Source organism: Nerophis lumbriciformis, linkage group LG31 (assembly GCF_033978685.3).
Source record: "Nerophis lumbriciformis linkage group LG31, RoL_Nlum_v2.1, whole genome shotgun sequence".
In the NCBI taxonomy this organism is placed as follows: domain Eukaryota; kingdom Metazoa; phylum Chordata; class Actinopteri; order Syngnathiformes; family Syngnathidae; genus Nerophis; species Nerophis lumbriciformis.
Window position 1 is genome coordinate 30,408,469 of NC_084578.2, and position 11,532 is coordinate 30,420,000.

The window sequence follows — 11,532 nt, forward strand, 5'->3', positions numbered from 1 at the left end:
TCCAAGGTTTCTCATTGTCCCATTGGGTTGAGTTTTTCCTTGCACTGATGTGGGATCTGAACCGAGGATGTCGTTGTGGCTTGTGCAGCCCTTTGAGACACTTGTGATTTAGGGCTATATAAATAAACATTGAGTGATTGACTGATTGATGCAAACTGCACACAGATACCCAAGCAAAGATTCAAACCCTCAATTGTCCGATCATTAGGACACCGTGCGGCGTAGTTTACAATTTAATCACATACCTACAGAGCATCCGGAAAGTATTCACAGCGCTTCACTTTATCCACATTTTGTTATGTTACAGCTTTATTCCAAAATGGAATAAATACATTTTTGTCCTCAAAATTCTATACACAACACCCCATAATGACAATGTAAAAAAGTTGTTTTGTTTTTTGGCAATTTGAACTTGGGCGACGATTTACACATCCAAAATATCACAGGAATGGCTTCGGTACAACTCTGTGCAACATTAGTTGCCCAGCCAGAGCTCAGACTTGAATCCAATTAAACATCTCTGTAGAGATTTAAAAATGGCTGCTCACCAACGCTTCCCATCCAACCCGATGGAGTTTGAGAAGTTCTGCAAAGAGGAATGGGTGAAACTGCCCAAAGACATCTATGCCAAGCTTGTGGCATCGTTTTCACAAAAACTAGAGGCTGTAATAGCTGCCAAAGGTAAATCAACCAAGTATGGAGCAAAGGCTGTGAATATTTATGTACATGCGACTATGTATTTTTTTTATTTTTCATACATTTGAAATATATCACATTGTTATTATGGGGTACACTGTGTAGAATTTAAAGGACAAAAATGAATGTATTGCATTTTGGAATAAAGCTGTAAGACAACAAAATGTGGAAAAAGTAAAGCGCTGTGATTACTTTCCGGATGCACTGTACATTATTAAGACATGCCATATGCTCAATAATCTGTTGGTACTCTTTGTGATCAGATCTGCACCCCTAAAACAAGCAGTGGTTGTGTGTATAAGTATTTTCTTCTCTTTGCATTATATGAACCCAATTCACCAATACTTTTAAAGAGATGTTGATAAAGACAGACACACCACCCAATATTGACACGTATAACGTGGACTGGAATACCGACCTATTGTCTTAGTCCTGGAGGTGTTTCTGGTTGGGAGTTCATGGGGGACGGGACAGTCGTCGCAGACGTCCGTACAGGCAGGGCAGATTAGGACACCGTTGTACACCCAGTCGTTGACTTGCACACTCACGCTGAGCAGCTGCCCTTTACGAAGACAGAGAAAGGAATGTTCCTGCACATACACCTTCAGACCCTGTGCTGTGCACAACACCTGTGACAGAAAAATAATTATATTAAATATGCAGAAATAAATATTAATCACGTGCACAAATAGGGGCGTCCTGATCGGCTATCAGTCCGATATCAGCAAAAAACACAAGTATCGGATTATATCTATATCTAAAATGTCTGATGCAAGTAGTCCTGCAGCGTGTTTACTTGTGCAAAGCTGGACAGACAGTTAACATCCAAATGTCCTGCAATAAGCACACAAGGTTGGTCTTTTCATGTATTTTAGTCAAGTCGTTTAAAAAAGGTAGGCTATAGGCTACAAAGAGCTAGCAGCTACACAACAGCTAAGCACACAATAGCACACAAGCTAGACATATGTAGTAAGTGTCCTTATTTGAACAATATTTAAGTCAGTCAAAAACCCGACATTTGTCAAAATAAACAAGTACCAGATAATTGTAGTTGCATATTACTTAAACATACAAAGTCAGAGGCAGAAGCGTATCCAGTAACAAATGGGTTCGCATCATTCAACTTACAGCGCCATGACCTTAGTTAAAAGGGGGCACATTATGAGGTTTTTTTTTTTTTTTACATTTAAATGACTTTCTTGTGGTCTACATCAGTGGTCCCCAACCTTTTTGTAGCTGCGGACCGGTCAACGCTTGAAAATTTGGGGTGTTTTTATTTTATTTTTTTTAATAAAGAAATACAATCATGTGTGCTTACGGACGGTATCCCTGCAGACTGTATTGATATACATTGATATATAGTGTATATATTGTGTTTTTATGTTGATTTAATAAAAAAATAAATAAAAATAAAAACATTATTTATTTATTTTTTTCCCTTGTGCGGCCCCGGTACCAATCGTACCGGTCCGCGGCCCGGTGGTTGGGGACCACTGGTCTACATAACATGCAATGGTGGTTCTTTGGTAAAAAATGTGCATGGATTATGTTTTACGGACCGTTTTCAAGCTGCTTTCTGACCGTTCAGGATGCGCCATTTTGTGGGCGGTCTTATTTACACGTGTTTCTACTTCGACAGCATCTTCTCCCCGCCATCTTTCTTGCAGTTTTTATGCATCCGTAACGAATCTACTGACAGATTAAATTCAAACTATATGCCACTTTGTATTAGAAATGGCAACAAGAGGATGCATGTGCATGTACGAGCCAGTCTGCACTCCAACAAGAGGGTAGCGAAAAAGAAGGAGCATATTGACGACAGCGTCGGATTGCAATGGCAGACCCGCACAAAGCATCCATCCATCCATTTTCTACCGCTTATTCCCTTTTGGGGTCGCGGAGGGCGCTGGAGCCTATCTCAGCTACAATCGGGCGGAAGGCGGGGTACACCCTGGACAAGTCGCCACCTCATCGCAGGGCCAACACAGATAGACAGACAACATTCACACACTAGGGCCAATTTAGTGTTGCCAATCAACCTATGTTTGGGTAAATATATGCTATATATGGACAATTTGCTGGCATCACACTTAGGAATAATGTCACCAATGGGACAAATTCCAAATGGCTTGTTTGGAGGAAGTATGAAGGAAGTGAAGTGAATTATATTTATATAGCGCTTTTCTCCCGTGACTCAAAGCGCTTTTACATAGTGAAACCCAACATCTAAGTAACATTTAAACCAGTGTGGGTGGCACTGGGAGCAGGTGGGTAAAGTGTCTTGCCCAAGGACACAACAGCAGTGACTAGGATGGCGGAAGCGGGGTCGGAGGTGGGGCAGGGGGAGGGGGAGGGGGCGTGGTTAAGAGGGTAGGAGGATATTTACAGCTAGAATTCACCAAGTCAGGTATTTCATATATATATATATATATATATATATATATATATATATATATATATATATATATATATATATATATATATATATATATATATATATATATATATATATATATATATACTGTATATATATATTGTATATATATACTGTATATATATATATATATATACACCGGTATATATATATAAGAAATACTTGACTTTCAGTGAATTCCAGCTATATATATTTATTTTATTTTATATATATATATATATATATATATATATATATATATATATATATATATATATAAAATAAATACTTGAATTTCAGTGTTCATTTATTTACACATATACACACACATAACACTCATCTACTCATTGTTGATTGATTGAATTGTCCATCCTTGTTCTATTCTCTGTCACTATTTTTCTAACCATACTGAACACCCTCTCTGATGATGCATTGCTGTGTGGCACGCACAAAAGTGCTTTCATCAAATGCGCTAGAGTCTGGAATCTTCCATCTCTCCCTAGCATGGCCCAAAACCGGTCAATCTTTGCTTCCTGAGGAAGATCTTCACTGCCAAGCACTTGGTAGTCCACTACTTCTTCCCGGAGGCTATCCAGGTCCAATCGCAGCTGCGGCTTGGAACTTACAAGCGTAGTTCTTCATCTTACTCGTCGTCGGCGTCGCCATGGCTGTATCTTCCTCATTCTTCTGCTTCGTCTCCTTGTTGTGTGCGCAGTTGTGCACTGCACTCTCTAAAAGCCCTAGATGTTATTGTCACATATGCATGTACAGTAGATGGCAGTATTGTCCTGTTTTAAGAGTGTCACAACATTGCTGTTTACGGCAGACGAACTGCTTTACGGTAGACGAAAACGTGACTGCTGTTGTTGTGTGTTGTTACCGCGCTGGGAGGACGTTAATGAAACTGCCTAACAATAAACCCACATAAGAAACCAAGAACTCGCCCTTGATCATTCTACACTTATAACGTGATTGGGCAGGCACGCTGTTTATATTGTGGGAAAGTGGACGTGAAAACAAGCTGTCGACACGTCACTCAGGTCCGCATGGAGCTGGAGGGGGCGTGGCCTCCAGCTCCGCCTGAATTTCGGGAGGAAATTTGGCACGCTGTTTATATTGTTTTTTTTCGGGAGAGGCGCTGAATTTCGGGAGTCTCCCGGAAAATCCGGGATGGTTGGCAAGTATGGTTACAGTACAAAAAAAAATCACATGAACAATAAAACTGCTGTGTCATTTTAATGGGAAACACTAAACTGTGTTTTTAGGAATCGCTTCATTCGGCTCACAAGTGACACCTGCTACTGAAAGACGTCAGAGGAGTTATGTGCTGCAATTGACATTTTTTGGTCACCGTCATCGATTTAAATGAAACTCAAAGAAAGGAAAAACTCCTGAGTGTGCAATAATTTTGATATTATAGCGCCAAATAAGGTAAATATTATTTTCCAGTTTAATATTTGGCTCATTGACCTGAGTTGCGCAGCTAATCATTTAAAAAAATCTACTATATTTGCTAACTATCAAGTTTTATTAGCAGGTCAAATATAGTGACTTTTTAATCCAGCAGATGGCACCATTACGAACCCACAGCCCACTAAAAGTGCAGTGTCAATACAGTTAGTATGTGTGCCACACACTCAGTAAGGCGTAACTTACACAAAACTAGAAATCAGTTGAACGCTATTTAAAAATGAACTAAGGTACAATTTTTCAGTCTGATCAAGGCTTTCTTAACATTTTCTAAATGGCTGTACCGACAAGAATCAAAATTGTGCCATTTAACAAGAGTTCTTACACAACGAGCTATCATTGGCGATAGTGTTTTGTTGATGGTACCTTGTAGCAGCCAGAACCCCAGTCGGGGTACGCCATCTTCCTGGTGCACTGCTCCATGACAAAGGCTGACTTCTGATACAAACACATGGAATCTGGTCCGTACTGCTCTGCTGCATAATTCTTCCACCACTCTGATGAAGCATGCAGAAACAAAATCATACTGTAGTATTTAAAAGGGAATTTATTTTAAAATGATGTCTGAATGTATAGAACAGGGTTGCTCAAAGTGCAGACCGAGGACATTTTGCGTCTTTATTGGTGACATAATCAACAGACCTAAACACAAGAAATAAACATGACCTGCATTAAAACGAGGGATATCCTGATACAACTGTTTAATATGCCTATATTGGTGCTTTTGAGTATCGGTCGATACCAATACTGATCCGATATGATATCAGCACGAATCATACAAACTTTGATCTATTTTTGGGTGAAATATTGGGAAAGGCTTGATCAAGTGAAATTAGTAAAACAAATAACAATGGTAGGCATGAAAAGCACTAACTTATGTATTATCAACTGTCTGAAATGGAAGTGTGCTGTATTTGAATTGAAGTGGGGTGGTAATTTTTTTTAGTTGCCACATTAATTAATTAAGTTAAGCTCTTGAATGATGTGGAAACTTGTTACAGGATACTTTCTAAATGTATATAGTATTCTATTCTACTCCTGCTATACCAGGGGTGTCCAAAGTGTGGCCCGGGGGCCATTTCCAGCCCCAACTTGTTTTTCATTGCCCCTCGGCATATTGTAAATGTAAAGTGAATTAATTAATAATGAGGTGGCAATTTTTTTTAGGTTGGTCTCATTTTTACATATCTAGGAATCTGGGTATTTCTGGACTCGTTTTGTTCTTAAAGTCACAAGAAACATTTTCCAGTTTGAAGAATTCTAGCCAAGCACAATTTGATTGAATTACCATGAATTGATTTACGTGGACCCCGACTTAAACAAGTTGAAAAACTCATTCGGGTGTTACCATTTAGTGGTCAATTGTACGGAATATGTACTGTACTGTGCAATCTACTAATAAATGTTTCAATCAATCAATCAATGCTTACCCAAATTATGTTTGCTTAAAATAAGAAAAGTTGTCTCATTTTAAGATATTTTGAGCTTGTTTTAAGAATAGCTTTTTTTTGCAGTGACGTGTCCAAAGTGTTGCCTGCAGCTTGTTTTTTTATTGGCCTGCAACATATTTTAAGGACAAAAACACACATGCTGGATTTAAACATTACACACAAAATATAGCCAAGCCAAACCCAGCGAAATCACTCAAAAAGACCTGAGGAAGAGTACAAATAATAAGAAATTAAATATCTCAATATGTGGATTAAGATTGTTTATCATACATTGATTGACCAACATTGTATTGGATCCTTAAATGTTTCTGTATGTGGCCCTTGCTGGAAAAAAAAATTGGATACCACTGAACTATACTATACAGAATTTCATGTGTACCTTCATGTGGAGCCTTTGCATGTGTACGTAATATGCCTCCTAGTAACCTACAGTTTACCAGGTTTATCTTTTAAATTAATAAAAAACAGGAAAAGACCACCAACCTTGTGTGTCGTGGAGGACATTTACCGTAGATGTTAACTGGCTGTCCAGCTTTGCACAAGTAAACACGCTGCAGGACTGCTTGTATTGTAGTTTATATCGGACATTTTACATGCAAGTTGATATAATCTGATTTGCCAATATCAGATCGGGACACCCCTATTCAAAACAATATATAGACAACAAAAATACCTACAGACGGGCCAACACAAAAAACGCTGGTGGACTAAAATGGTTTATTTTCTATTTTATTAATATTTGTGTGATGCAGACAGTAAACACATGGCTGCCAATTATATACCACTTCTGCCATCATCACTGGATTGTGATGTTATTGTAAGATTTGGCAAAATACGGTGCTCATATTTTATTGCAAGTTATTCTTATTTGCAACATCTGCTGTTAATAAATGCTGAAATAAACATTATTTTTAATAGGGTCCTACCCTACTCATTTCAGGGGCTTTTAAAGAGAAACCGCCATATCATATACAATCCTTATAAGAGACAAGAACACATCTTTTTTTTAGAATTCTAAAGACAAAAAGAAAACGCCTGCATGATGTGGCTAATGGGAGTCACCATTACAGTCTTCAAAATCCTCCATCAACTTTTTATATACGCACTGCAAGTGTATATATATATATATATATATATATATATATATATATATATATATATATAAGATAGGCTCCAGCACCCCCCGTGACCCCAAAAAGGGACAAACGATAGAAAATGAATGGATGGAGATATATATATATATATATATATATATATATATATATATATATATATATACAGTAAATATATATATATATATATATATATATATATATATATATATATATATATATATATATATATATACGTATATATATATATATATATATATATATATATATACGTATATATATATATATATATATATATATATATATATATATATATATATATATATATACGTATATATATATATATATATATATATAATGTAATAACAGACACATTCATAACAATATGTAAAACGTACTATATTTACCGTATTTTGGTCATTTTCTGCATTACCGGAGCTTATTTCCTCAGCGCATTTATTTCCGTTCCCATAGCAACACATTACCGACTTACGGCAACAAACGCGTACGTTTTTTAATCATGGTAGACTTGGTAATAGACGACTAAGTTGTCTATTTTTGGACTAATGAGGATTCACAATCTTATCTTTTTGAACCTGAATATACAGAGGATGAACTGCTGGTTATAGAAGCTTAGCGAACACAAATAGAGGCGGAAACGTTGGAGCAGAGGAAGCCGAGAGAGTCAGGACCGGCGTGACTTGACTGTTTAAATTTGGTGTTTTGGAGCCAAATTATGTCGACAGCAATGGAGTGCTTATCCAAAATCAACTGGAAAAAACCATCTACGGCCAGCCAGACCAAACAGACAACTGTCCATTGAGTGAGTCACTATAATATTGATCGTGATACGGACAAATACACGTACATATTGAATGAATTGTATGGATTTGAGTAGCTGGTAATAAGTGCTGTGTGCCAAATACCTGGCTGGTTCTCTGAAACTCTGCAGTTGGAGTTTCTTTGATACTCTCCACTCACATGCCAGCTGAACTCCTGACTGAAAGGACAGAAATCAGCAATCTCCACTGCGCCCCCAAAAAAGGTCAGCTGGTCAGCAGCCACATTTGGAATCTGTTCAAAGTACTGTCACAAAACAATATGAACAAAGACAGTGAGTTTTTTTTAAAAGTTGCGTTAAAAAAACAAAAAAAAGGAATGAGGTCAGAAAATATGTGTTTTACATAAACATATCTTATCTTTTAATTGAAATGAACTGATACTTTTCAATAGAATTTCATATCTTCGGTCATAGCAAAGAACCCCAAATCCAGAATCTAAATAAAAATATCAAATATTTCATGCATTCAAAATTCCATTGTAGGTCTCTATTTATGCAAACATGCATGTTCTGCACACTGACACTGTCACATGTGTGTGGTCTGCTTCTATGTGGTATACAACAAAATATTATACAGAGCAGGGGTTTTCAACGTTTTAGAGGCCAAACCCCCCAAACTGAGGGAAACATGGAGCGGAAAACCCCTACTAGTCATATACAGTCGTGGTCAAAAGTTTACATACACTTGTAAAAAACATCATGTCATGGCTGTCTTGAGTTTACAATCATTTCTACAATTCTTATTTTTTTTGTGATAGAGTGATTGGAGCACATACTTGTTGCTCACAAAAAATATTCATGAAGTTTGGTTCTTTTATGAATTTATTATGGGTCTACTGAAAATGTGACCAAATATGCTGGATCAAAAGTATACATACAGCAATGTTAATATTTGCTTACATGTCCCTTGGCAAGTTTCACTGCAATAAGGCGCTTTTGGTAGCCATCCACAAGCTTCTGGTTGAATTTCCTCTTGACAAAATTGATGCAGTTCAGCTACATTTGTTGGTTTTCTGACATGGACTTGTTTCTTCAGCATTGTCCACATGTTTAAGTCAGGACTTTGGGAAGGCCATTCTAAAACCTTAATTATAGCCTTATTTACCCATTCCTGTACCACTTTTGACGTGTGTTTGGGGTCATTGACCTGTTGGAAAACCCAACTGCCCCCAAGACCCAACCTCCGGGCTGATGATTTTAGGTTGTCCTGAAGAATTTGGAAGTAATAATCCTTTTTCATTGTCCCATTTACTCTCTGTAAAGCACCAGTTCCATTGGCAGCAAAACAGGCCCAGAGCATAATACTACCACCACCATGCTTGACGGTAGGAATAGTGTTCCTGGGATTAAAGGCCTCACCTTTTCTCCTCCAAACATATTACTGGGTATTGTGGCCAAACAGCTAAATTTTTGTTTCATTTGACATCACATGGACAAAGATTCAAAGATTTTGTCAAGAGGAGTGGTCAAAAATTCAACCAGAAGCTTGTGGATGGCTACCAAAAGCGCCTTATTGCAGTGAAACTTGCCAAGGGACATGTCACCAAATATTAACATTGCTGTATGTATACTTTTGACCCAATAAATTCATAAAAGAACCAAACTTCATGAATGTTTTTTGTGACAAACAAGTATGTGCTCTAATCAGTCCATCACAAAAAATAAGAGTTGTAGAAATTATTGGAAACTCAAGACAGCCATGACATTATGTTCTTCACAAGTGTATGTACACTTTTGACCACGACTGTATCCTATATAAAATTGTGATTGTGTTTTAAAGGGGTCATATTATGTTTTTTTTCTACATTTACAACACCTCCTTGTGGTCTACATAACTTGTAATGTTGTTTTTTTTGTTCGAAATCTTGCATAGATTATGTTTTCAAGCTTCTTTCTGACCGTCTCTTCAGGATGCGCCGTTCGCGGGCAGTCTTATTTACGTGGCCCCACTTTGACAGCGTCTTCTCCTCGTCATCCATGTTAAAGTTTTTAGTGCTTCCATGTTGAGTCTACTGACGGATATAAGTTAGAACTATACGCTACTTTGTATTAAAAATGTCAACAGCGGCGGACGCATGTGCATGTACAAGCCAGTCTGCCCCACAACAAGGGGATAGCGAAAAAGAAGGAGCTTATTGACTACCACTGTGTTACATCACCTTTTCTTTTAACAACACTTAATAAACGATTCGGAACTGACGAAAGTAATTGTTGAAGCTTTGAAAGTGGAATTCTTTCCCATTCTTGCTTTATGTAGAGCTTCAGTCGTTCAACAGTCCGGGGTCTCCGCTGTCGTATTTTACGCTTCATAATGCGCCACACATTTTCGATGGGAGACAGGTCTGGACTGCAGGCGGGTCAGGAAAGTACCCGCACTCTTTTTTTTTACGAAGCCACGCTGTTGTAACACGTGTTGAATGTGGCTTGGCGTTGTCTTGAAAAAATAAGCAGGGGCGTCCATGAAAAAGACGGCGCTCAGATGGCAGCATATGTTGTTCCAAAACCTTTATGTACCTTTCAGCATTAATGGTGCCTTCACAGATGTGTAAGTTACCCATGCCTTGGGCACTACCATCACAGATGCTGGCTTTTGAACTTTGCGTCGAGAACAGTCTGGATGGTTCGCTTCCCCTTTGGTCCGGATGACACGATGTCGAATATTTCCAAAAACAATTTGAAATGTGGACTCGTCAGACCACAGAACACTTTTCCACTTTGCATGAGTCCATCTCAGATGATCTCGGGGCCCAGAGAAGCCGGCGGCGTTTCTGGATGTTTGATAAATGGCATTTGCTTTGCATAGTAGAGCTTTAACTTGCACTTACAGATGTAGCGACAAACTGTATTTAGTGACAGTGGTTTTCTGAAGTGTTCCTGAGCCCATGTGGTGATATCCTTTAGAGATTGATGTCGGTTTTTGATACAGTGCCGTCTGAGGGATCATAGGTCACAGTCATTCAGTGTTGGTTTCCGGCCATGCCGCTTACGTGGAGTGATTTCTCCAGATTCTCTGAACCTTTTGATGATATTATGGATCGTAGATGTTGAAATCCCTAAATTTCTTGCAATTGCACTTTGAGAAACGTTGTTCTTAAACTGTTTTGACTATTTGCTCACGCAGTTGTGGACAAAAGGGTGTACCTCGCCCCATCTTTTCTTGTGAAAGACTGAGCATTTTTTGGGAAGCTGCTTTTATACCCAGTCATGGCACCCACCTGTTCCCAATTAGCCTGCACACCTGTGGGATGTTCCAAATAAGTGTTTGATGAGCATTCCTCAACTTTATCAGTATTCATTGCCACCTTTCCCAACTTCTTTGTCACGTGTTGCTGGCATCAAAATCTAAAATTAATGATTATTTGCAAAAAACATTTTTTTTATCAGTTTGAACATCAAATATGTTGTCTTTGTAGCATATTCAACTGAATATGGGTTGAAAATGATTTGCAAATCATTGTATTCTGTTTATATTTCCATCTAACACAATTTCACAACTCATGGAAACGGGGTTTGTACATACATACATACATACATACATACATACATACA

General features: G+C 38.0%; 1 protein-coding gene across 1 annotated transcript in view; it reads right to left on the reverse strand.

The window, feature by feature from the left end:
- lmln (leishmanolysin-like (metallopeptidase M8 family)) overlaps positions 1 to 11,532 on the reverse strand; it is a 47,835-nt gene that overhangs the window by 5,242 nt on the left and 31,061 nt on the right. Inside the window, exons 13-15 of the mRNA XM_061926306.1 lie at positions 8,069 to 8,228; positions 4,946 to 5,076; positions 1,115 to 1,325 (exon numbers count right to left, since the gene is read on the reverse strand). Coding sequence (XP_061782290.1) covers positions 1,115 to 1,325; positions 4,946 to 5,076; positions 8,069 to 8,228 — 502 coding nt within the window. The remainder of the gene's footprint in view (positions 1 to 1,114; positions 1,326 to 4,945; positions 5,077 to 8,068; positions 8,229 to 11,532) is intronic.